The sequence below is a fragment of the Rhipicephalus microplus genome, chromosome X (genome assembly GCF_043290135.1).
Source record: "Rhipicephalus microplus isolate Deutch F79 chromosome X, USDA_Rmic, whole genome shotgun sequence".
Taxonomy (NCBI): Eukaryota; Metazoa; Arthropoda; class Arachnida; order Ixodida; family Ixodidae; genus Rhipicephalus; species Rhipicephalus microplus.
Window position 1 is genome coordinate 369,842,466 of NC_134710.1, and position 27,278 is coordinate 369,869,743.

Here is a 27,278-nt window from a genome sequence, read left to right on the forward strand (position 1 = left end):
TCCGCAAACACATCGGCACAGCCAAAATTACAGACTGGCACGCATATAGAAAAGCGCTAAAAGCGCACGTGACCGCCATAGACGACTTGGACGAGTGGTGCAAAGTAATTCGAAATGAAAAGCAAATGTACACCAAAACTGTCGCCAGAACAGATGATACCCCTGAAGTAGACGCTCACCTTCTCCACCTGTGGGAAGCAAGAAGAAACCTCACTAAAAGATGAAAAAGGCAAAAGCGAAATAAGAAACTCAAAGCGAAAATTGAAGAAATAACGCAGCAAGCCGAACAGTACGCTAATCAACTCGCGACAGCCAACTGGGAACAATTTTGCGATTCACTAAATGGAACCCTAGGAACAGCAAAGACATGGAATATCCTAAGAGCCATGATTGACCCTCTGAAAACTAAACGCGAAAGACAAAAATCTCTAGAAAGATTATTGCACACATATCCAGGCACAAGAGATGACCTGTGCCCCGCCGCGGTGGTCTAGTGGTTAAGGTACTCGGCTGCTGACCCACAAGTCGCGGGTTCAAATCCCGGCTGCAGCGGCTGCATTTCCGATGGAGGCGGAAATGTTGTAGGCCCGTGTGCTCAGATTTGGGTGCACGTTAAAGAACCCCAGGTGGTCGAAATTTCCGGAGCCCTCCACTACGGCGTCTCTCATAATCAAATGGTGGTTTTGGGACGTTAAACCCCACAAATCAATCAATCAATCAATCAAGAGATGACCTGCTTCAAGACATCTATATTAAGTGTTTCGGCGCCCGAGCCATCACAGCCCTTACCAGGCTAAGTACATTGGGCTCCCAAACTCAGAACTGGATGCACCTTTCAAGCATGCCGAGGTCAGAGCGGCAATCGTTAGCATGAAACGCAACACAGCGCCTGGGGCGGACCAAATCACCAATGCCATGATTCGCAACGTGAAGCCATAACAGCGCTTCTAAACTTCCTTAACAAACACTGGGTGAATGGCACTAAACCACAGCAATGGAAGCATGCTGTAATAATTATGATACCCAAACCAGGAAAGAAATTGGCAATAGAAAACCTCAGGCCAATCTCTCTTACCTGGTGCTTAGGCAAAGTGTTTGAGAGATTAATAAATGCCAGACTTCAATGGCACCTTGAACAAAATAACTTGTTGCCAAACACCATGTTTGGTTTCCGCTCGAACCTTTCGACACAGGACATCCTTTTGCTTTTAAAGGGGGAAGTACTAACAAATGTTCTAAAAGCAGGAGAAAACATTGTCATGGCCATCGACATAAAAGGCGCTTTTGACAACGTAAGCCATAAGGCCATATTAGATGGGCTAGCAGCGACAAACTGCGGTCAAAGGACGAACAAATATGTACAGAACTTTCTTACTAAAAGAACCGCTGTTATCAGATTAGGAGAACACGAATCCAATGTCTTCCACCCACCGAGCAAAGGCACACCGCAAGGCGCTGTGATCTCGCCTACGCTTTTCAACATAGCCATGATTGGTCTAGCCAAAAAACTGGAAGGTATTCCCGACATCCGACACTCCTTCTATGCGGATGACATCACTGTACGGACAACCAAGGGTAGCTTGGCGGAAAAAGAAGAGCGGCTTCAACTGGCAGCAAAAACCATCGAAGATTACACTAAAGAAAGGGGGCTTCAGTGCTCAGCAGACAAATCGGAACTCATTCGGTTCTCCAAGAGTAAAAAACAAAGGACAGACCCGAGCCTCCGCCTTGAGGTCAAGCTAGACGGCAATATTATACCAGAGAAAACAACTGTTCGGATCTTAGGGATGTGGTTACAGTCCAATCAGCGATGTCTCCACACACTGAATATGCTTAAACGAACAGCTCAACAAATTGTTCGTATGATAGTTCGAATAACGAACAATCGTGCTGGACTGAAAGAACAAGACGTGCTTCGATTGGTAAAGAGCTTAGTTATCAGCAGACTAACATACTCGCTACCCTACCACAACATGAATAGAGAGGAGAAAAAAAAGCAGACAAAATAATAAGGATGGCGTATAAAGCGGCTCTGCGACTACCACAAAGCACTTCAACTGCGAAGCTATTAGCGCTCGGACTTCACAATACATTTGATGAGTTGGCTGAGGCACAAGTAACCACCCAGATTAACCGCCTGCTACAGACGACAACCGGCAGAAAACTTCTTCAGAGGATCGGCCTCGGCGAACAAGTACAGGCACATGGAAGAGCTAAGGAATTGTCGTGCTCAGTCAGAGCCTGGTACAAAATATGCCCCCTACCGAAGAACATGGACCCAGTTTTACATGCTGGAAGACGTAAAGCAAGAGCCGTTTACATAGATAAACAGACAAAATATCTGAATACGGCGAGATTTACTGACGCTGCACCATATCGGGCAAATGCAAAGAACATGGTGGCCGTGGTCACAGACCGAAAAAGAAACGTCACAAGTTGTGCCTCCATAGCCCAAGCCTCTATCACAGAAGCGGAGGAGATAGCGATCGCGCTGGCAATCAAGGAGGGCAGGGAGCGAAAAGCCCCAATGACAATAATACCAGACTCGATGGCTGCATGTAGAAATTACGAAAAAGGTAGAATATGTATGAGGGCCTTCCAAATTCTAACCAAAGCTCACAAGGACTTCCCAATTGAATACACCCAAACCATTATCTGGGCGCCAGGGCACGAGGGCGTCACCGGGAACCAGTTTGCGGATGAGGCGGCTCGAGGCTTCACAGATTACCGAGCTTCCTTGCACACTGCAATAGAGGATCCAACGCCCCTAGACCCTAACTTTGGTGCAATTCTTCAGTATTACAGGAACAATAGAAAAGTGTATCCAGCACCACATAAGAAACTTACAGCAACGGAATTGGTGGCATTACGCAGAATCCAAACAAACACATACACGAACTGACACAGGCTGCATGTATTCTACCCCACAGCATACAAAGATATATGTCCGTGGTGTGGGGCCACACCAACTCTGTTTCACATCACGTGGGAGTGTACACATCACAATGAAGAACACCACAACATGAACAACACAGAGGAACAATGGGAGGCGCTGCTGTCCAGCTCGGCCATTGTTGATCAGCGCTGGCTGGTCCAACGGGTAGAGATGATGGCTAGGGCCAGCGGAGCCCTGGAATAGGGGCCCGACCATTTGGAATGCTCCGCGTTATGCGCAAATAAAGTTTTCTCTCTCTCTCTCTCTCTTGTTTCCAGTGTCAACGAACTGAAAAACAAGTCGTCTGCTTGCCTCCTCTTTATTTTTTGGTTCACCCAGGTTTATTTTGAGCCCCAAAGTACCATGGGTGAGCTTTGGAAACATGACAACAAAAAGCGCTGCTGCCCACCCTCCGCCCTAAACAACATATTTCACCGTTTCAAATAAGGCGCGCGCGCATCAAATGCGCGTGTCGCGCTACTAGCGCCGTCCCATAGAACTTCTGCCCACCTATCGATTACTCGGTATGGCTCCCGTGATAGCCGCCCACTGAAAACCTTGGAGGCAATGTGCTGAAGGCTGTCGGCCCCGCATACCGCGAAAATATAAGTTTTATAAAAAGGGATTTGTTCGGGCTAGACAAAACGGGAATGAAACAAGAGATCAATTAACCTCTTTCTGTCAGAAGTAAGCTGCCGTCTGCTTGCAAAAGGTGTAAGCTGTTTGCAGAAGCCGTGCTCACTCTGGGATATCTTCCAAAAAGTTATCACTATCTTGTTGCACCGAATGGATTTTTCTGGAGAATGCACTGAAGGGCAAAACAGCGCGGTAATGTGACCTTATTTGTTTACGATAACGCAGTTGTATGTGGTTACTCACGATGATTGTTAACTGTCTCCATGCAGCCCCTGCTGCTTCAACCGGAGCAAACGCCGACGGCATCACCTGAAAACTGCGGTGCGGAGAGCGAAGGTTTCTGTCCGCGTACGTCACCACGTGTTAATACGGCGTGCGTCGCATGCAAATACATTTAAATATAGTGCTGTCGAACACACGTTTTGACGTTTACAGGTGAAGATGCGCGCCCGGGAGAAGCTGGAAGCTCTGGCGCCTCTGAAGTCTTGTTGGAGAGACCGGATGAAGGTATGCTGTACAACAATATACGAATGACACTGCTACCGCAGAGAGTACAATAGAGTGTAACATTACTTGCTGCTAACACATTTATCCGTAATAATATATGCTGCGTGTTAAGAAAGCATCAGGCTTATATTTATATAATATGTATTTTAAATACAGGCATCGTGGTTAAACAAAGACCTATTCATTAATTTGTATATTTATTTATTAAAGCTACACTATAAAACCGCAAATGCTTTCCGATGAAACACGCCCGCCGAATAACCCTTTCCCATAATTTGCCAATCTCATAAGGGTCTACGTTAAACATCGGCATGTCGTTTCAATCCCGTTTATGGAGGGTGGCAGCTTGGGCTAGTTGGCATGACATGACGGTAGTTATAGCGCGAGAAAATAACGACGACACAGAGACAAGAAGTAGTTCTTATCGTCCGTTTATGGAGTAAATATACCGGTGGTTTGCGGTTTAGATCATTCAAACTACCTGCAGCAGGCCTCATTGCAAATTTAGATTACCTACACAATGAAAAATTAAGGTGCTGTTTCGGGAGTATTATGAAGACACTGCTTATTCCCATCGGTTACTTATTAGGCATATTAGCTGGACATTTGGGAGTGGTATAACGTACTTAGGCTGACTTTTTCTAAGCCACTCTCGAGGAATAGAGGGATTGCGCGTCGCCCTCTGTTCTTAATTTCGTTTTACAACTCGCAATCCTGATAAGGTGCCCCCGGAAATTGCACGTCATGTGGCATGGAGATTGCTAACGATTCCCGTATGAACAAAACAATTGTATTAGTGAGCTCGAATGATTCTCCGATTCACCCTTTACCGGTAAATTTTCATCCGTTGAGTCACAACTTGTACGTAAGGCGAACTTGCAATACTTGTTATTACGTACCTGTAATGCGTTGCTGTAATCTTTATAGGCGTTTGCAGGAGAGGGGAAGGGGGCAAAGCCTGCCCCATGCATGTTAACCTAGTGGCGATGGGGAGTGCGGTGATCTACCATTTCCTGCGCTCCCAGTCAGGTAGCCAGGGTTGGCACTCCAGGCCAGTGCCCCCAACACAAATTCTTTTTCGCCACGCATACATAGCGCGAAATGAACATTTGCCATATGCGCGCTCAGCAGTGTGGCGTACCAACTCCTTCGCTAGGGGGGGCAATCCTACCTCATTCGTCAGTGGGGATATATAAATATATATAAGAGCCTACAAGAAAAATTACCACAGCGGAAATTTTGGCAACATTTCACTATATTGTAACACAGCCTCGTAACAATTCCAGTATCCCGTAAGAACATAATTGAGTGATTACTGTTGTGATGGAAAACTACACCCTACTTTTGGTTTTTCCAGTGTGCAGCCAAGAGTGACTACTGTCGAAAAGGAGGGGGGGGCTCAGCTCCCAACTTTTGTCAATGGGGGGGGGGGGGAGGGCTCGCGTTTTCCTTGCCCCACGGCTGATACGGGGCTTGGCCCCCCACTTTAGAACAAAAAATAGCCTCCCCCCAAAGAAAAAAAATAATAAAAAAAGATTCTGCATACAATCCTGTCCCTCCCCTATTAAGTTGAACCTAACGCCAGCCTATGTGTATCTTATGTCTCTTAAGTTAGATGACATCTTATTTTGTGTGCACGTCTCGCACAGGTGATGCAGATAATGACGATCCCAAAGAGGAAGATGACGGTTACCGTGGGGGTGCATCAGTCCAGATGGCAATCGAACGTAAGCGGTACAAATTTGTGACATTACTTCGTGCTAAGCAGTGCGCTATTGCCGACGCCTAAAGTTTCATGCCGCTAAATGTAGCTGCTCAAAAGTACTCAGAAGTCCTGAAACAATTTTCGAGCCTTGCGCCAAAACGTTGTCGATATTCCTTGAACACTTGAACGAAATATTGTACAGCATGTAGCAGGAATTACACAATCAAAAATACCCAAAAAATACTCGCGCGTACCGCGCCCGCCCTCGGGGTGTGGCCACATGCCTATACCACAAGCAGTTAGCGTATATGCTTCCTTTAGGTATCATTCAAGCTATCTGAATCTTAGCATAAGCATTGTGAGATTTCAGGCCGCACCAGCCACACAAAGAGAACATTCTGAAGGTCGTAGCCCGCAGCAAACACCAGCTTCCGAGAGAGAGAGCACGCGTCGTGTACAGACCCGCCGAAGCAGGGCTTGACTGCAGTGTATCCCGAACGCCTGGATCAGGCGACTGTGAGTTCATATATGCAGATCATGCCCTACACTTGCGGCGACGCCATAATCGCAAGCATTCATGCCATGGACGAAGAAAAACGCATGCCATGGTGTTACAGTGTTCTAGTTCTAGAACACCTTACTATGGCCCATGGAAAATGGAAAAAATGAGTTTTTTTTTCCTCCGTGATTCATGCCCTCACGCGCTCTGCTCTTGCGGATTTACTGCGAAACGTCATTCCGGAAATGACGTCACCTTGGCTTACACGCCTACTCGTGTGGTCGTTCACGGGCTTTCGAATTTGAACGGCAGCGCTAGCTCTTTTTGCCGGGCGTCAACACGCAATCCGGCCAGCTCGACTGAGGCTGACGCTAAGCAGCGCGTACTGACGCGTTCCAACGCGTAAATGTGGTTGGGGCTAGTACAGACTTTGGCATCTTCTCCTTGCCACCCATCGCCTTCCCTTGTTTCATTGACACTGCGCTCTCGGGGATGAAGTGAGGGACAAAATGTGTATTCTGTGCAATAACTCCGCGAAGAAAAAACAAAAAAACACATAACAAATGCTTAGACAAGAGATTCGCAAAGAAGCAGTATCATTCTGACTTAAATTAATACCTTAGAAAAGTGTTGGGAAACCCACATAAATGTTAGAAGGCGGTGCATGGGGAGGGGGACATAGCTGCTTTTACCTGAAATTTCGGGTAATTCTTTTTTCTTATGTGATCAATAACCTACACAGGTTCATTACCATGCTCCGGTTGCAGCATTCAGGTTTGCAAGCCAATTTAGCACGTTAAAAACTACTGACTACTATTTCCAGTCATGTCATGTGATTGAAAGGAAAGCTACCAGTACTGAATGCCCTCTCTCCCTCCCCCCTGCAGATGCACTGATTTGCAATTAGGTCTGCAGACACTTTTGAAAACGCCCTTAGAAAATGCGAGCATGTTATTCGGCAAGAGATGCATCGCATAGCAGTAGGGTGAGAAGGCACATGTATGCACAAAGGCACAAGGAAAAATAAATTATAATAGTGGTCAGTAAGCACCATCGCGGTGGTCTAGTGGCTAAGGTACTCCGCTGCTGACCCGCAGGTCGCCGGATCGAATCCCATCTGCGGCGGTTGCATTTCCGATGGAGGTGGAAATGTAGACCCGTGTGCTCTGATTTGGGTGCACGCTAAAGAACCCCAGGTGGTTGAAATTGCCGAAGCCCTTCACTACGGCATCTCTCATAATCATGTGGTAGTTTTAGGTCGTTAAACTCCACATATCAATCAATCAGTGGTCAGTAAGAGGAATTTACGTTCATTTCGTCCACTCATAAGGGAGCGTGGTGCAGTTTCGAAAATACAGGGACCATACATTGTAAAAAGTGAGCATTTTTGACAGAGATCTATCTGGCTGCGTAAAAATGTACGTATAAACAGACTTTCCAGCCACGGTAAGTCTATATTTTTAATATAAAATTAAAACTGTCTCTGCATTTCGAGACCCATTTGGTCTCTTCTTCAGGTGGTGACTCCTTTGGAATGGGTCTCGAAACGTCGGGCCAGTTTTACTTTTAGACTAGTAGTGGCAGGATAGTATATATAATTCGTATGGGACAAAGTGGTTCAAGTTAAGAAGAGGACACGATTTTCTGTTGTCCACAAGGTAACAGTGTCATGGAGAATTAGGTCAAGGAATAAATAGAAAAAAGGAAAATAAAGCAGTTTTAAACCAATGTGTATAGTGGACAACCGAATATCTACAGTCAACAATGACCAACCGTGCTGAAGATCCAATACATTGCTCCACTACATATCATCATAACATATTGTTGTAGTGTCATGTGTCAACTTAGCCAAAGACAACTATTTCCAACACAAATTTAGTGCATAACTCTGCATATTTTCATGGAATCAGCACTTGCTTTTGAAAACTATTCATGCAACACACACAGACGGCAAATATGAAGCTTCACTTGGAATCTGAAGTGAGATGTTCTCATTTTGCACAATTTTGTGTTGACCTCTTTCCTATCTGCTTTACATAAAACATTTATGTTCTTTTCCTAAACTCTTCCTGTTTTCAGACTTGGTTCAGGTAAAGACAAAGTTTGGTGTAACAACGTTTGCTGGTACACAGTGCCAGAATGGGGAATCGCATCAAGCTGCTACGGCAGCAGCTGCTAATTCCTCTCCTTGCAAATGTTTCACAATAATTTTCCCTATCTGTTTCCTTGTAAACACTACTATTGCATATATGAACACTGGGCAAGCTTTAAAGCAGAAAAGCATGCTCAATGAACTTAAACGTCATGCAAAATGTATAAAATATCTGCATATAATTTTCTATTGCAGGTCTAGGCACTGCGGTGCACAGAGCAGTTGAAGTTGGAGACAATTTGCGCGAATTTCTTCAGAAGAGTGAAGAACACCTTCGCCGTTTATCGGAATTGCGGGATGCTATGCTGCAGCTTGAAAGGGAGCAAATGCGGATTATTGACCGTGCCGAAGCTACTATGCTTAGGATTTTTGAAAACGACGCAGAGGAGTAGTTGGGGCTAATGACAGCACCCTACCTTTTGAATTGTAACAATGATGAAAACTTTCAAAAACAGCGAGGGCCAGCATGGATGAATAAAATTTCACAATTTTCTTTTGATCACACATCAAGCAGCTATGTGACCATGTGTTGAGGATGCAGTATTTCTATGCGCAGAATTGCAGCAACCATGAGGACATGCAGTTGCACAGGTTATACAGGAAAGAACATGCCGAAGGGCCTGAATGCCATATGAAAGAAAAAACAAGACATTTATTTAGGAAGATTACTTACTTCTTATTTATGTATCGTTGTCACAGAGTAAAAAATTTATGGGAGTGTTACAAAACACATTTAAGCATTCAGTAATTAATATCAACAAGGCACGTAGCAAGTTTCTTTCATACTATGTCAACTGCTGGGTCGTAAAAAACAAATACAGGTTCAAAATGAAAACACAACTTGTGTATACAATTTTAGCAAAAGTTTGACGAAAAAAGCTTTCATCTATAGCATTTACAATATCAGTGGCAAAGTGAATAGGCGAGGAAGAAGACACAGGCGAAACTGCTATGTGTTAAGTACATAGGAGGACACGAATACCATAGACAGCCATTGCCTTGTCGGTACTTTTTCAACATTGATGCATGCATTGTATACAATGATGATTGCCACTGCTGTTGACTGTCTGTCATGATTTCATGAACAGAGACAATATAGCAGCACTGAAAGACTGCACATCCCACTGAGGTTTAGCTTGTTTTGACTGGGCTTAAAAGGTTCAAAACAAGAACTTGTTTTTACCAAAACAGAAAAACCTGCGGATATCTGTGTAGTAAAATATGTTGCACATAGAAAGAAGCTTATCAGTTTGAAAGCAACTGAACTTCATGATTACTGTCTGACACGCGAAAAGCGGCTCATTAAATGTGGCCGAATCATTACTTAAAAAAAATACGCCTTTGAAATTTAAGGTAGCTGACACCCGGTCAGAAAAAGTCAAACGCGATCAGTGGAGCAACTGCTCAGTGTAATTCGTGCAAAACAGTGACCTCCCAGCCACAACCAAGTGTGAAATATTGATTACAAAATGAATACACAAGGCATGCAATTATTTTCTGTTCAGTTCATTACCAAGTTGTTGTCCTTTTGTCCATTGGATGAATAAACTGCCTTAACACAATTATTCTTGTTCATTCAGTCCAGATTTTATTATTTGTATCTAGAGGTGAGCTCAACTTATTTTTATAATGTTATGCACTGTTCTGCATGCCTCTAGTATTTTTCATTTATGCATTTCTTGTCATATTGCAAGATGTTTCAGCGCGCGAACAAAGGAAAAAGGACAGGGTAGACAGAAAGAGCGCTGACTTCCAACTAACTTTATTTGACAGAGTGCCAAGAATATATACTGCTAAAAAGGATGATAACAGAGCATGAAGGTAAAGGCACGCATAATCTACACATCAGTAACAAACACGTGTGACAGGACCTCTATTGCCTCAAAGCCCAGCTAGGTAATCACGTTCAGCCTGTGATAAAGCAATCGATGATGTGCTTACACATTTATCTCCTAGCAAGTGTATTTTTTCGGCTTCAATAATTTCTCGGGTAAGCTGATCCCTGTGCCTTGCCAATATTGAGCACTGATCAAAGAGAGGGGTGCACCCACAATCTCGGCAATGAATGCCAAGATGCCCTTGTACCACATTGTGCACATTGTTTCGGTGTTCTCGGAGGCGGTCATTTATGCACCTGCCGGTTTGCCCGACATAGATGCACCCACACGTCAGTGGAATCAAGTAAACGACTCCCACTGCGCATGGGATGTAGCGTGTCCTGTGCGCGACAGAGCACGAGGCAGAATTTGCACGAGGTGCATTGACCCGTTTGCAAAGCCTCTGCAATTTTTCCGGGGCAGAAAAAACCACAAAAACGTTGGCGTCTTGAGCAATCTTTTTTAGCCTGTGTGATACGTCGTGCACGTAAGGCAGTACGACAGGCCGGCTCTTTCGGACACTGTTTCGTTTATCCGGTTCGTCGCCTTGCTTCAAGACAGTGACCAGCTTTTCCGCCACCGAAACGAGAACATGCGCGGGGTACCCAGCTTTGGTGAGCCGCTCTACTTGTAGAGCAAAGCTGTGGTGTACCATGTGGGGGCATGACTTCTTTAAGGCATTGACAAGGCAGAGGTTAGCGATGCCCCGCTTGACCAATTTAGAGTGAGCCGAGCTGAAAGGCAGAAGAGGCTTGCCGCTTCTTGGTTCATACATCCAGCAAACATGTCGGGAGTCTAACAAAAGCTTCAAATCTAGAAACTTCAGGTTGTTATCAGTGGGTGATTCATGGGTTAGAACTAGTGGTTTCAGGCACTCTCGGAAAACAGTCAACACGTCAGAGGAAATGGTCTGAAAATTTTGACTATCACATTTCAACAACACTAAGTAATCATCAACAAAACGGCAAACTTTAAAAACTACAGAGTCGTCAAGCTTGTTTGACAAGACACGATCATGATGTGCTAGAAATATGTCACTAAGAATGGGTGCCAAACATGAACCAATACATATTCCACTTTTTTGTAAGTAGTTTTTGCTCTCCCATGATACAAAAGTGGCCTTCAAATAAAAACTGAGTAATTCTAATAAGTTGCTGTTGTGAATTCCAGTACGCGTTTGAAACGCTGATGATCCTAACCTGTCTATGGATTCCTCTACACATTTAAGTAGTTTGTCATGTGGCAAAGAGTAATACAAGTCCTTAATATCCACAGACATTGCCTGGAGTCCTGTGTTAGTTCGTCCAATGATGTCAATAACAGCGTCAGAGTTCTTGACCAAAAAAGGATCGTCTATTGTTATATGTTTTAGCTTTTCCTGCAAAAAAAGCGCTACAGACTTTTGCCAGGTCCCCCTTTCTGTTACAATGACCCTCAATGGGCAGTCAATTTTGTGAGTTTTCGCAGAAAAGAACAGGTCAAGGCTAAGCTTTTTGCAACTATCTATCGCCTTCGCAAGCTTTTGAAACCCCAGGGCCCCGGTAAGAGTTTTTGCACGCTTCTTAAGCTTATCCAGACCTATCTCATCATTCTCGTTGAAAAGAGACTGCATTGCTTGCATAGCTTTCACCTTAAACATTGAACGAGGAAGAACCACAAAACCACCTTCCTTGTCAGCCGGCAGAAGTGACAAGGAATGTGCCTTTAGGTACGCGACAGTGCTTCCTGTATTGACAACTTTGTTCGAAGGCTTACATCTCGAGAGCACCTGCACGCCTTGAGCAACACATCTATCACATTCAGAGTCAGGAGCACGACGGGCGACTTGCCTGACCAGAGTGAGGAGCTCGTGCGGTGTTCTTGAAGGTGCCACCGCGTACTTTGGTCCGAGGCATAGGGTGTGCTTAACGTTGTCGGGAAGAAAAGCATCCCCGAGAACATGCACACAGTCCTTAGCAGCTGGAGACTTCCTTGGTGTGATGGCCCGCAGGTAACTGAGCGACTGACGCCACATGAACTCGACGTTTCGGTCTACGAGGCTTGAGAGTTCACGACACTTCTTCTGTGTAGCTGCTGTGCGTTCGTTTCCTAGAATTTGTAGTTGCAGGGCTTGACGGTACAGTCGAGCCTGCCGAAGCCATTCTGAGCGTAGAATCTTGGATACTCTTAAACCATGGCCAACCGAGGGAGTGAGGCCACCAAACAATGCCTTGACTTCGGGAAGAAGTATCTTTAGCCGGATGCAGTACGCCAATGAGCGTGCGCGGCAAGCAGCCACACTGATTAAACTGACGAGAAGAGAAGGGCTTGTAGAAGAGGAGATATAGATGCCCGATGTACTAGAAATGTAACTCACAAGAGTGGAAACTTGGGCTAGTTGGTGCGTAGTCATATTGCAAGATGTTTCAGCGCGCGAACAAAGGAAAAAGGACAGGGGCGCTGAAACATCTTGCAATATGACTACGCACCAACTAGCCCAAGTTTCCACTCTTGTGAGTTACATTTCTAGTACATCGGGCATCTATATCTCCTCTTCTACAAGCCCTTCTCTTCTCGTCAGTTTAATCAGTGTGGCTGCTTGCCGCGCACGCTCATTGGCGTACTGCATCCGGCTAAAGATACTTCTTCCCGAAGTCAAGGCATTGTTTGGTGGCCTCACTCCCTCGGTTGGCCATGGTTTAAGAGTATCCAAGATTCTACGCTCAGAATGGCTTCGGCAGGCTCGACTGTACCGTCAAGCCCTGCAACTACAAATTCTAGGAAACGAACGCACAGCAGCTACACAGAAGAAGTGTCGTGAACTCTCAAGCCTCGTAGACCGAAACGTCGAGTTCATGTGGCGTCAGTCGCTCAGTTACCTGCGGGCCATCACACCAAGGAAGTCTCCAGCTGCTAAGGACTGTGTGCATGTTCTCGGGGATGCTTTTCTTCCCGACAACGTTAAGCACACCCTATGCCTCGGACCAAAGTACGCGGTGGCACCTTCAAGAACACCGCACGAGCTCCTCACTCTGGTCAGGCAAGTCGCCCGTCGTGCTCCTGACTCTGAATGTGATAGATGTGTTGCTCAAGGCGTGCAGGTGCTCTCGAGATGTAAGCCTTCGAACAAAGTTGTCAATACAGGAAGCACTGTCGCGTACCTAAAGGCACATTCCTTGTCACTTCTGCCGGCTGACAAGGAAGGTGGTTTTGTGGTTCTTCCTCGTTCAATGTTTAAGGTGAAAGCTATGCAAGCAATGCAGTCTCTTTTCAACGAGAATGATGAGATAGGTCTGGATAAGCTTAAGAAGCGTGCAAAAACTCTTACCGGGGCCCTGGGGTTTCAAAAGCTTGCGAAGGCGATAGATAGTTGCAAAAAGCTTAGCCTTGACCTGTTCTTTTCTGCGAAAACTCACAAAATTGACTGCCCATTGAGGGTCATTGTAACAGAAAGGGGGACCTGGCAAAAGTCTGTAGCGCTTTTTTTGCAGGAAAAGCTAAAACATATAACAATAGACGATCCTTTTTTGGTCAAGAACTCTGACGCTGTTATTGACATCATTGGACGAACTAACACAGGACTCCAGGCAATGTCTGTGGATATTAAGGACTTGTATTACTCTTTGCCACATGACAAACTACTTAAATGTGTAGAGGAATCCATAGACAGGTTAGGATCATCAGCGTTTCAAACGCGTACTGGAATTCACAACAGCAACTTATTAGAATTACTCAGTTTTTATTTGAAGGCCACTTTTGTATCATGGGAGAGCAAAAACTACTTACAAAAAAGTGGAATATGTATTGGTTCATGTTTGGCACCCATTCTTAGTGACATATTTCTAGCACATCATGATCGTGTCTTGTCAAACAAGCTTGACGACTCTGTAGTTTTTAAAGTTTGCCGTTTTGTTGATGATTACTTAGTGTTGTTGAAATGTGATAGTCAAAATTTTCAGACCATTTCCTCTGACGTGTTGACTGTTTTCCGAGAGTGCCTGAAACCACTAGTTCTAACCCATGAATCACCCACTGATAACAACCTGAAGTTTCTAGATTTGAAGCTTTTGTTAGACTCCCGACATGTTTGCTGGATGTATGAACCAAGAAGCGGCAAGCCTCTTCTGCCTTTCAGCTCGGCTCACTCTAAATTGGTCAAGCGGGGCATCGCTAACCTCTGCCTTGTCAATGCCTTAAAGGAGTCATGCCCCCACATGGTACACCACAGCTTTGCTCTACAAGTAGAGCGGCTCACCAAAGCTGGGTACCCCGCGCATGTTCTCGTTTCGGTGGCGGAAAAGCTGGTCACTGTCTTGAAGCAAGGCGACGAACCGGATAAACGAAACAGTGTCCGAAAGAGCCGGCCTGTCGTACTGCCTTACGTGCACGACGTATCACACAGGCTAAAAAAGATTGCTCAAGACGCCAACGTTTTTGTGGTTTTTTCTGCCCCGGAAAAATTGCAGAGGCTTTGCAAACGGGTCAATGCACCTCGTGCAAATTCTGCCTCGTGCTCTGTCGCGCACAGGACACGCTACATCCCATGCGCAGTGGGAGTCGTTTACTTGATTCCACTGACGTGTGGGTGCATCTATGTCGGGCAAACCGGCAGGTGCATAAATGACCGCCTCCGAGAACACCGAAACAATGTGCACAATGTGGTACAAGGGCATCTTGGCATTCATTGCCGAGATTGTGGGTGCACCCCTCTCTTTGATCAGTGCTCAATATTGGCAAGGCACAGGGATCAGCTTACCCGAGAAATTATTGAAGCCGAAAAAATACACTTGCTAGGAGATAAATGTGTAAGCACATCATCGATTGCTTTATCACAGGCTGAACGTGATTACCTAGCTGGGCTTTGAGGCAATAGAGGTCCTGTCACACGTGTTTGTTACTGATGTGTAGATTATGCGTGCCTTTACCTTCATGCTCTGTTATCATCCTTTTTAGCAGTATATATTCTTGGCACTCTGTCAAATAAAGTTAGTTGGAAGTCAGCGCTCTTTCTGTCTACCCTGTCCTTTTTCCTTTGTTCGCGCGCTGAAACATCTTGCAATATGACTACGCACCAACTAGCCCAAGTTTCCACTCTTGTGCATTTCTTGTGTTGTGTGTGCCACTAATTTTAGCATTTCAACATTTTGGATTTGCAGTGAATGTAGCTTCCAAGTTGGTACTTTGTAGAGAGTGGTTATGCGCATCTTCGGAAAAGTGGCAAAGTACTTTCACTGGTTTACGGACGTCGTTAGAAAGGAAGTTGATTTTTCGAAGGTATTCAGAACAAGTACTATGACTGAGTAGCCTCTTTCTCAAGAAAATATAACACCATAAATGTCAACTACAGATACACATATAATCATACTTGCGGGCACAGGAACACCAGCCGGCACAGGAAATGTAATCTTTTAGAGTAGAATGACAAATGAACACCAACCTGCATCACCATCAAAGAAGCAACTAACAGCCATACCGCCACAACAGTTCACATGCCCAGTGGAGTTCACATACGCAAACTGAGCAGCATGTTGAATTTCCCATTCTTTGCTCGAGACTGCCAATGTGGTTCGACTTGAGTGAACAAGCTCGCCAGGTCAGGATACATCCAAGAGGGGTACACTGTCGACGATGTTGGCAAACAGCAATCGCAGGGTGATGGCTGTGACGACCGTGGCACAAGCCATGATACGAGGCAATCGGTTGGCAATGAGGGCCTGCATTATGAAGAGGAAGTGATTAGACCCATACTAGTAGCTTATCAAGCAAACAAAATAATTAAATGACAATACTTCTGTAAAAAAATGCAGAAAATGGGCTGACAAAATCTGTCTGCAACATTCTATGAAAGCTGTGCCAGGACTACAGAAAGCTATGTAACAATGCACAATCCAGCAGTGAAAAAACACAGCAGTGAGGAAACTTAAATAGTGCAGAGATGAAATTCGTGAAGCTTTATTGAGCTGAATGATTGACTCCTTACTTATTAATGATGGCAAAGAATCAACGTTTCGAGCTTATTTACAGTCTCAGTTCAGTTCTTCAGCTCAATTTTATTCAGTCTACTTCGTTATTTTCAAAGTGGCAATGTTCATTGAGCTACTTATTATAAATGATGCACAAAGAAAATTGTTAGTAGTTTAATATTGCAATATAAATATGGTGCTTACCAAACAGATGGCACTCACAGCGTGGTATTCCTTTCTGTCACTCCTCATCAGCTGCATTGGTGGCAAAGTAAGATGAAATTCTGCTCCTCAATTTTTTCTTCTGGCACGTGCGTATGTACCTAAAACACAATAAAAAAATTCATCCAAAACATGAAAATAAATCTATCAGCATGTTTTTTGGTACACCACAGTATGCATCAGAGTTATAACTAAGGAGCAGATGTAAAAATGTTCCAAAAGACAGGCCAGTTCATGATTAAAAATACAGACTGATACTTAACACAGCAAAATATAGCAAAAACTACATAAACGTTTCGCCAAATATGCAGTTGGCATCCTCAGTATGCCCTGGCACCAAATGAGCGGAGGTTACACAGTTTGCTGCTTGTCTCGTATGTCGCTTAGTATGCGGCCGCGGTTGTTGTCGCGCGCCAACTTGTCACACTAATGAATCAAGATTCGAGAAGATTTCTCTTGCCCCACTTTTGTTCCCGAACTAGCGTTGTCTCATTATTGAAGTCGAAGGCATGTCCCCTTGTCGAGCAGTGTTCGTAGAGTTTTGTCTTATAATGTGTGGCATGGGTGGCTTTTGAAATGTTTCCCTTGTTCTCGTTGAGCCCTGTTGGTCGCTTCCTGCCTATTTCACTCATGCATAAGGTGTTGCATACATCATTGTTCAGCACTTGCAGTTATATAGGTGGAAAGCGTGGTTAGTGAATGCAATGAAGTCATTATCTGCGCAAGTTTATCAACGACACCCAGAAAAACATGCAAAAGAGAACAAGAAGTATGCCGCGAGAAAACACAAAACCCATTGTTTTTGTACCTTACGTTGAAGGTTTTTCAGACTCTGTCCACTGCGAAATAAAACAATTTTCAAGCCTCATTGTACCTTGATAAACGTGCTCTCTAAGCCCAAAGAGAGCACCCCTGCGAACGATCAAAAGAGGGTTGTTTACGTTTCTGTGCCATGGCTGCGACACCACATATATTGGTAAAACTGGCAGGAAGTTGTCAACGAGTTTTAATGAACACAAAGCGGACATCACAAAAGCCACTCATTTTCAGACAGAACTCGTCAAACACTGCTTGAAAATGGGGCATGCCTTCGACTTCCGTAATTTGACGACACTGGCTCGGGAACAAAAGAGAGGGAAGAAAAAGCTTTTCTAGTCCTGGTTAGACCGTCATGACCAGTCAGCGTGCAACAACAATCACGGCCTCCATCCGGATGAGTAGGCACATAGAAGACATTCAGTGAATTTGGTCACCTCCACACATTCGGTGCCAGTGCACACTAAGCATGCCACTCACATAAGAGGCGAAATGTCTGTGTAGATTTGTTATATTTTGTTGTGTAAAGTCAGAGTACATATTATGATCACTAAGGAGCAGAGTTTTATTTCCATGTTAATTTGGTATATGTTCAAATATTTATAGAGCAAAAAAATTTTATTCAAACAAAAAACCAATATTTATAGACTTGCTTTCTCTCTTTGCATACATAATTCATTCCTGAGGCAAAATAAACATTGCAGCTTAGCATTCATGTCATGGGTTGACTACTGATAATTTGCCATTGCATAATGATGCTATTGCCAGTGAACTACTTTCTTGGAAATTGTTATCTATGCGTCCCTTCTATTTGGCTACACAAACTGTGTTAATTCAAAAAGGGCAACAGTTGGCCACCAAATGTTTGGTTAGTAGTGAGCTCAACGAGTGCTGCTCACTCTACCAGATTGCTCCTTCTAAATTTAAAGCATCAAAACAAACTTGACCCAATTTCATGCATTTGCCTTAAGTAAGATTTCAAAATTTCCCAAATTTTTTAGACTAGGACAAGCTTAGTTCTTTGCTCTACATTTTGTCCAAGCATTTGCCTTAAGTGAAATTCAAAATTTCCCAAATTTTTTAGAATTGGACAAAGCTTAGTTCTTTGCTCTACACTTTGTCGTATAAAATTAAAAAATTTATGTACTTCCTCGTCATGAAGACACTGTATCAGTGGCTTTGCAGAGGCATTCCCTTGAAGATCATGTTAAGCTGCAAATTCACAACAAAAATGGCTAAGTCACGCAAAATGCCTAGCCTTAATTATACTGGTATAACTTATATTAGCAGCATTTTGCCTCATGCAAGGCAACCGAATACCTGCATTTTACGACATTTTGTTTACAACATACCATCTTTCTGACACTAAATTATTCTAATATGCATCACTCTATAATGCCTCTGTCGGAGCTTAAAGCATACTGAACAAAAACAGGAAAAAAAAGACAAAAGCGTCAAAATTCCACTTGAGAGGAGCTTCTGTTCCGATAAACCATTTACTTTCAGTGTTTCTCAAGATCTGCCTGTATATTTCAAACAATGGTAGCAGGCCGCAGCTGCACACCAGTCTTTGTGAGGCAGCACCTTGATGGGCATGATGTCAGACGTCCCTGCGGCATGATGTCAGATGTCCTGTCCTGCTACATCCCTTTCTCCACTTCTGCTTTACATCATGCACTCTTCCTTCAACAGAAGTGCTAAGATGGCCCCCTTTTCAGGGATTTACTCTCAAACCGGTAGCATTATTCACTGCCGGAGCTATTGATATTCGTTCCAGGAACCCTACAGGGAGAATGTAGTGAGTTAAGAGACACGAGCGATAGCTGGCAAGGTTTGCAAACCCTTTTCAGGGGATGTTAAATGTCACCTCCTCTACTTGCTCACGTGGCCACTAGATGTGGCAGTTCGTAAAAAACACCAGAGCAGATGACATGTGCTCCGGCGTTCCCTTTAACAGAGGACCCCTCTGCACATGTACTGTGGGTGTTGCGCATGGTTCGCTTGATACTTATGTCGCTACAAACAGAAGCTACCCGGAAAACTACCTTTTACAACTTCCTGGCTATCACTACACAAAGCCCCTTTTCCATGCCTTGCAGTGAGCGAAAAAATAGTGATTTCATGGGCATGAACGGCGGAAGGAATTTGCCAGCCAAAACATTACTAGCCTCATGCACCGCTAAACAGATGTATCGGTTGCCACTTTCTTTTTCTTTCTCACATAGCTACTTGAAACCTTCAAGAATATGAATAGGGATGAGGGTGACATCGGTCATGATGCGGTGCAAGCGTGGCGAGTTGACAGAGGGATTGATGAGGTCAAGCAGGGCAACATTCATACTTAGAGGGCGGTCTCACACTTACATACGCGAATTCATAGCTCAAATTTAGAGAAATATTGGAGTGGATTCTTTCAGCTATAAAACGAGTTCTGCTCGCACTGCAATTAATTTGTAAAACAGATGCAAATTGCACTCGCTGAATTTTGAACTATGAATCTGATGATCTCATATTCATGCATATTTCTAATCTAAAAAGTGGGCATTTATTTGATATGCCTTAGGCAGTATTCAATTAAGTGTGAAAAGTTAATATTAGTCGCACGCTCCTACAAAACAAACAGCACAGTACACAAGGTCAGTGAAGTTTAGAGGTCTTATCAAGCGCGAAATGTGCCTGTTGCTGTCTGCTCCAGTGCTAACTGCTCAAGTGCTAAATGAAATTATTGATTGACATCTTAGGTCACCAAAATTTTAGAAATCATGACGTCATCAAGTGACATTACCGCTTGGTCTAAATTGGGCAGATCCCCGAGAAACTGACACACCGCATGAGGTGCAGAAATCTTTTGGCAAGAGAATACGGTCGACCAAGAAGCAGAACAGGATGGCTGCTTCGGCATTCAAATCGTCTAAGACAAACGCATATCGGATCTTGGGAGCCTTCTTAAGACAAAAATTTCACACCCCACCTGTGCACTTACTGGGCTTTCACGAATGCGACGGTAGACCTGTCAGAATCTCATCAGTTTGTGCACATTACTGCAGATATTTACATTCCAGTTTTAGAACAGCAGCACCGTGGTGTGGTATACGAAGTGGTCACACGTAAACAATTGCTTCATTAGTGCTAACCTATGTGAGTACTCATATCACTAGCATGTGATACGGTTATCGCGAAAGCTCACGCCCAGTCTTTCTTTGAAAGGTCCCGATTCTTTTAATTCAAACTTGAAATTGCCTCCCCCTCTCCCACCCCCTTTGTGCTTTTACCATCTTGAGTGTCTGGACAGCACGCAAGCTGATTGGGACCCCTGGCTTAGCGAGTGGAAGCTGCAAAACCAGTCCGGGTATTGCATTTGTCATTTGAGAGGTGCAGGGGAATAGGCGGCTCACACTTTGTGGCTGCACCCAGTGAGCTCTCGAAGAAGTTCATTCGAGAAATACGCTTGAGTGCGTCTACGTTTCCTGTGAATGTCTCATTGTTTAGGTGTCTATGGTGGCCGATGCTGACAGTAAATGCGTTATGCGCCGCTATGGTAGAGAAGGGGTAGAGACACTTGACGTTTGTTTTGCTGCGCTTGGCTGGAAACGCTCTAGAGCCCTCGCAGCCATCCGCAGTTATTGCTGCAGTCAGGGAACTATGGCTCATTAACTCACAGTTTATAATATAGTTACTACACGCATAAAAGTTTGTTTTCCACCAACTTGCCCGCAAACTACCACCAAACTTGCCAGTGGGCTCTTTGAAAGTCTGAAAAGCACCTCTATGAAGGTCACCGAAATCGAAAGTAGGGGTCCGTAGCCTCTTAAGTTATTCGGCACGCACTGGTAAAAAAATCTTGGGGGCTGATATTTTCCAGGAATGATTTGCAGACGATTCAAGCTACCTACCTCTCAGTTAGCAACTGTCGCCTCTCTGTGCAACGTTTATAGAGGCTGCTTGGCCTTGTGACCTCCCGTCCTCTCCCAAGAAAAAAAAAACCCCAACACGCGTCATGTCGCCACCCCTTCACATGTGCAGACTATCTCTCAAAAAAGGTCCAATGTTATACTACCCTTCAACCAGTGTCACGTGAAACACACTGCCAAACTTTCCTCACCTCCCCGCAAAGTAAAGACCACCAGGTAATGTCCTACGAGTCTCAAAAATAGAAGGCAAGGTCAAGTTCTTTATGTACTTCAGAAACGCTTCTGCAGTCCCCAACTACAAAGGCGAGCAGCCAAGCAGGTCCTGGAATTCGAGGCACAATTGCCAAACCACTTGGTGAGAAATGTGGCACGCTTTGTTCCCTTCTTTTTTTCTGTCATTTCCTCTCTTTCTTTCTTTCTTTTTTTTTCAGCAGCCTCTTGGGGTTACATTGTGTATTGGAGACGTAGCGACTAAATTTACCCACTGGGCTAGACACTGAAGTCTGAAATATGAAGAAATAACCCATACGTGTTTCGGCGGCATAGTCATGTTTAGTGGCATCACTTTTGACAAACGTCAGAACTGACAGGAGACAACTTCATGGTTCTTTTCACAGATGACGCCACGACCAAAAAATGTTTGCAACATTTATTATTTGTTGAAGAACTTTTGAGTCAAGCGCTGCTACACAAAGTTAGTGGGCTCTGGTAATTACAAAATATGACATAGTCTTGCTAATGTGCGTTAATTGTAAATTAGCAATAAGTAAATTGCACAAACCTGGCAAGTTAAAAATGAGGTAAATTCACTCTGTCTTACATTTTTCTAATTAACTTATGATAATTTTCTCTGCATAGAAATGCTTGCTACTTCAATAATGAAAATTTCAGATTTTCATCTTGGACAGTTTTTTCACCTCGTCGGTAATGCCTGAACAAGTGTATCCATAAATTTGTGAATTCAAGCAGTTATTATTCATGAGCTATTCGTCTGAACCCGAAACAACTTTGCATAGACGTTACGTACGCTGGATGGCGGCACTTCTATATGATGAATACATAGATGAAATTATGTGGGATGGCTGTACTTGGGAGTGTTCAGTAGATAGATGGACGAATGTACAGATAAATGGACGGACTGACCGACGCACAGGCAGACAAAAGGGTGGACGCACGGATGGACAGACAGACAGAGGGACGGCCGCACAAACAGACGCACAGATGGACAGACAGAACAACGGACGTACTGATGCATGGAGGGATGCAGAGACGGACAGATGCACCGACGGTCACACAGACGGACGGAAGCGCGAACGAATGGGTGTACGAAAGCACGAGCGGACTGACGAACGCTTCGCCCCACGAATCATCATTCAATCTGTCGATTTGCTGTTTCTTTTGGGTACTGTCTTTGCATATGTCCCACAAGATTCATGGCGGTAACCTGCTTGCATATTAATTAAAAGAATGACAAAGCCAGCCTTGAAAGATGCATGCACACAACAAGATGCAGCTATTAAAGATGAAAACACTGCGCATGAGACAATCACAAAATAAATAACGAACACATGGCCATGTGCCGTAAAACCATAAAGATTAAACACAGGGCACGATACATTCTAAATTACATTTCTCTAAAAAGATGATCAGCATCTTTTCGTGATAACGCTACGGGAAGTACACAATCAGGACTATGTTCCTTCTTTAGAGTTTATATACTTCAGTCAGTTACCTATAGCATATCATGACATTTAATATATGCTCTCATCAGTTCCTTCTCATATTTATTTCATTGCTGGGTGTTGCTGAAAACTGGCGAGCAACCGCACTTTCTGCAGTCAAGTCTCCTACCGATGATGTGACGGACAATTCAGGTTATTTGAGCGTCCCACCTGGCCTATGCACACTCTATCACGAAACAAGGCATGGCTGAAATCTCTGTCCTTTTCTTCTTCCTCGTACAACAAGAAAACAGTATACGATTCGTATGACATCTAACAAAATAATGAGCCCTTAAATGTACGCTTCTTTCCTCACGTTTGCGAGTAATTCGGTTAATTTTTTACATGGCCAGTTGTACCTACTCCTTGATTTCCGGATTTGATGATCTCACAAAATCGTTAAAGCATTGCATGGCGCCGAAAATTCGGCAACTTTTTTTTTTCACGCTATTATAAATCATCTACTAACACTCCACTACTGTACCCACTTTCACGCGCACCTGAAGTTCCATCTGTTTCTTTTTTAACTTCCTTTTCGTTTCAACTAAACCTTGCAGCCTTACAAAGGATGACTCAAACACTGCAGATTTCCAACGAAGGCTGTCCAAGTGCCGCCTAATTCATTCCGCGGTTGTAGGTATGCGTGATCCCCTAAAATGCACGTTCTTTCTGCTAAGAGTCCTTCCGAACAAACAAAAAAAGAGGGGTATGCGGGGGGGAGGGCAGAGGTTACAAAACAGGAATTTGCATTGCTAGTGTCAGAAGAAATTTTCCAGCTTTTTTTTTTTTTTCAAGTGGAGTAGCTATGGAATCGCACACGTGTACTTGTCCATGGAACACGTTGTTGGGTCGGTCTGGCAGGCCATCCAAATGTGTGCTCTCGACACCGGAAGCGGGCCACTATGCAGCCCCACGAGGCGAGTTCGACGAAAACTACTGCAATGGTTCTCGGCTTCCCGGCCACACCGCCCTGCTTTAGGAGAGTGGTGTCCGGGTAGATGACAACCAGCCTCGATAATTGAGCGTGGCGAGGAGCAGTCCTTTTTTTGCTCTATTCCACGAACGTGAGACGTATGCCCCAGCCCTTCTCACATCAAGAAAGGGACACGTTGGTAAAATGTGGTGGCAATGCCTAGTCAAAACCGTCGACCTGCAGGCGAGCGTGGGCTCAGTGGAGACATCGTCGTCTGGTTTCATGATATGTCCATCACGTAGCAAAATGCTTGTCCTGTAATTATTGTAAATAAACGTCAAACTTCCTTCTACCAAAAGAAATTCAGTAGGTAGCTTTAGCTTGTACGTATACTTCTTAACGTTACCGTGTTACCGGCGTTCGAGTTTTAGCAGTGTTTTCCTACACATACGTGAACCTTTACGTTCACAGATGATGATGATCATGGATGCACACACATACGTTTTCTTTTAAATAAAACTCAATCAGCGCTGCGGAGCAAATATAATAACATTTAACCTCTAAATCTATCAAGTGTTTTGGTGCTATATAATCACCTAAACCATTAAAGTTGGCTGCGTACAGAAGGCTATAAGTAGCCACTGCATAGTTCTTTAAGCCTCTCTGGTTGAACGGTCAGCGGCTGGCCGAATTCGCAAAGAAGTGGTCGTTGATATGGCAACGAGTGTGCTCCAAGATCCATTCCTGGCTCAAAATCTTCCATGGGAGTACATCGACGATTTACTGATTATGGATCTGCTACAGCCGCAGCCGTGAAGGAACCTTCACGAGAACGGCGTGTTGGATATCGATACCATCGATGGAACTACCTTCTATCGAAACTTCAGGTTCCACAAAAGCGATTTGGACGACCTGATCGTTGGCCTGCTCATTCCCGGCGAAGTGATGAGTACACAGCGCGTTTGAGTGTCAGATTTCAAGGCTTTGTGTATGACACTGCGGCACCTCCCAATCGACTTTGTGACCTGGACACGATATTCAACTGCCACAGCTCCGTGATCTCAAGTGTGGTGTCCAAAGTAATGTCTCACATCGAATATTACTTTAGACACCTGCTTGCAGATCTCACAGTTTATAGCTGAATGAACCTCTAGAACCTGCAACTGTTTTCACAGGTAAGCATGAAAGTCGATCGATTTTGTGCGAATATCACTTTTTTTTATGAAGCAAAGTCGTAACATGTCCAAAAACTGGCAGAATATCCATAGTAGCAGATGTGAAAGTTGAAACGGCAAAATACGCCATGTTTATTTAAATTACTGATTTCAATTTCATTGCATTGCGAGTCTACTAAGTTGGCGATTTTACGGCAGAGCAGTAGGACGCTGTAGTAAAATCCTTGGTTCTGGCTGGTTAAATGTATTGAAATGCGTCTGTTCGTTCCTCGAAGTTTAAAATCTTCAGTTTGCGTCGAAGCGAGTTCAAAGAGATATTCGTACGCACTGAGAGAATACATCTGTACTACAATTTTGAGCTCAGACAAACATGGGCACACTCCAGCGATCACATTACATACAAATGTGTCAGCTTGTGTTGTTTTTGCAGCCTGTTTATTCTTTCGCAACCCTGTTTCTACTGTGCAAGAAGACAATTATGCATGAAAAAACAACAAAAAAACAGGTCACTGAGACCACAAGAATGCGGTGCATTGACCTCTCGTGCGAATTCTTTCACCAGAATTCCTTGACAAAGTTGCTCGGATCCATTCATAACGGTATTTCATGTGAGTCATGTATGTCATACAGATATTACTGGATTAAAGGCAGGCACTGATAAAACATGTTTCAAGAACAAGATTGAAAGTAGAGCACCCATTGTGTGAGATATTGGCATCAAATAGCTGTGACACCATGACTGAGGAAGGTAATATTATGCTAGTAGACTCATGTGGCAACACACTGAGGCTCATCGAGACTCTAGTCAAGCTGTACATCTGTGATGGTTGGTCTCAGCAATAAGTTGGCGAGTTTGATTTCAAGTGAATTCAGTGGAGAAAAAACTTAGTCCCTTCGAGTCCGAGGCGAAAATTTTTGGCGAGTCTGAATCAGAGCAAGTGCCCAGAGCAAAATATATCTTTCGAGCGAGTCTAAGCAAGCTCGAATACTCTGGCTGGCTTCTCATTCTACAGCTATCTTTATATTTGTTGCTAAATTGGTGCTGTGCAAATTGTTTATGCTTTAAGTACTCCTAACCGTTGACCTTCTAATGTGACATGAAACATCATTTGCATTCAGTGTCCTTTTAGTTCAAGGAGCACAAGTCTAACTGTAGGTTAGGAGAGGCAAGCATAATTCACCCTTCAATTATATTGCATATTGCAGTGCGCCTTTGTGAAATGTTAAGTGAAAATATTTGTCAGTAATGGATTCAACACTGACGCACTGAATACAGCTTGTTCTTGAGCACCAAGCTGGCTGTAGCCTTATACTGTGTCTGCTTTTATCATTGAGTAAGCTATGAATATGAATACTTCTAGTAAACTCATAGGTGTGAATCACAAAAGCAGCAAGCATCATAAACAATAATTGCTACTGCTTTCTCAGATACGGTTACTGCTAAATCAAGAAGACATCATTGTTATATTTGGCACTGTTCACTTTTTTGGAATACAGCCTGGTCCAAAAAGAGAAATGTCCATGGTTGTGTATCAATCATCCCTCACTGTAACTGCCACTGTGACGTGCACTTTTAGACTGCTAAGAACGTCATTTGTTATTTTGAGTTAGCTCATTCACTGTCTGGCATGAAATGATTCTACTTTTGATGCCTCTTAGAGTTTTGAAAGACACAGTGAGTAACTCCGCGTCCTGTTATGGTACGAGTAAAAAGCAAAGTGCCCTCCACTGCGGGTGATGGAGACAGTAGTGTAAAACCACTGCAAGAACAGCTAGAAGACAAGTGATAATGTTAAGTTTGGTCACGCTTGTTGTTTGTTCGTGTGTCTCGGCTATCCATGTCAGAGAAAAGAGCAAGGACAATGTTTTTTACTAAGATCATATCTGAAAACTGCACTTGTGCATAAATGCTATTGGCAGCTGCTTTATGTTCTTTTGTCATTCCTTTTAGGCCGTGCACCAAAAAGGTGCTCCATTGAAGAACTGCTGGGGCTTCATAGATGGCACGGCATGACGAATTTGTCAGCCGTCTAAGCTCCAGCAGGAGCACCACTCTGGGCACAAGCGCTTCCATTGCCAGAAGTATCAGGCTGTTATGTGCGCCAATGGCACTATTTGCCAGCTAGATGGCCCATTTAGGGGACGGCATCATGATGCTGGTAAGTGCTACGAGTAAGATTTTGCCTTTGCAGAAACTCTGCTTGTAGCTGGCAAATGGCAAATTGTCATATCACAAACATACCTAGGTCATAATTCACGTGCTAAGA

At 44.0% G+C, this 27,278-nt stretch overlaps 1 protein-coding gene across 1 annotated transcript; it reads left to right on the forward strand.

Moving 5' to 3' along the window:
* Positions 1 to 13,514: 13,514 nt before the first annotated feature.
* LOC142775376 (uncharacterized) lies at positions 13,515 to 27,025 on the forward strand. Its single transcript, XM_075876741.1, has 2 exons — positions 13,515 to 14,729; positions 26,963 to 27,025. Exons 1-2 carry the CDS (start codon positions 13,521 to 13,523, stop codon positions 27,023 to 27,025), a joined length of 1,272 nt encoding a protein of 423 aa, XP_075732856.1. The 5' UTR covers positions 13,515 to 13,520.
* Positions 27,026 to 27,278: the final 253 nt, after the last annotated feature.

Bases quoted from the DNA above. Each gene is read 5' to 3' on its own strand.
- LOC142775376 (XM_075876741.1), top strand. From the start codon at position 13,521: ATGTTTAAGGTGAAAGCTATGCAAGCAATGCAGTCTCTTTTCAACGAG. The intron at 14,730-26,962 runs GTTTTTTCTGCC...CATTCCTTTTAG, and splicing joins AAGACGCCAACGTTTTTGTG to GCCGTGCACCAAAAAGGTGC.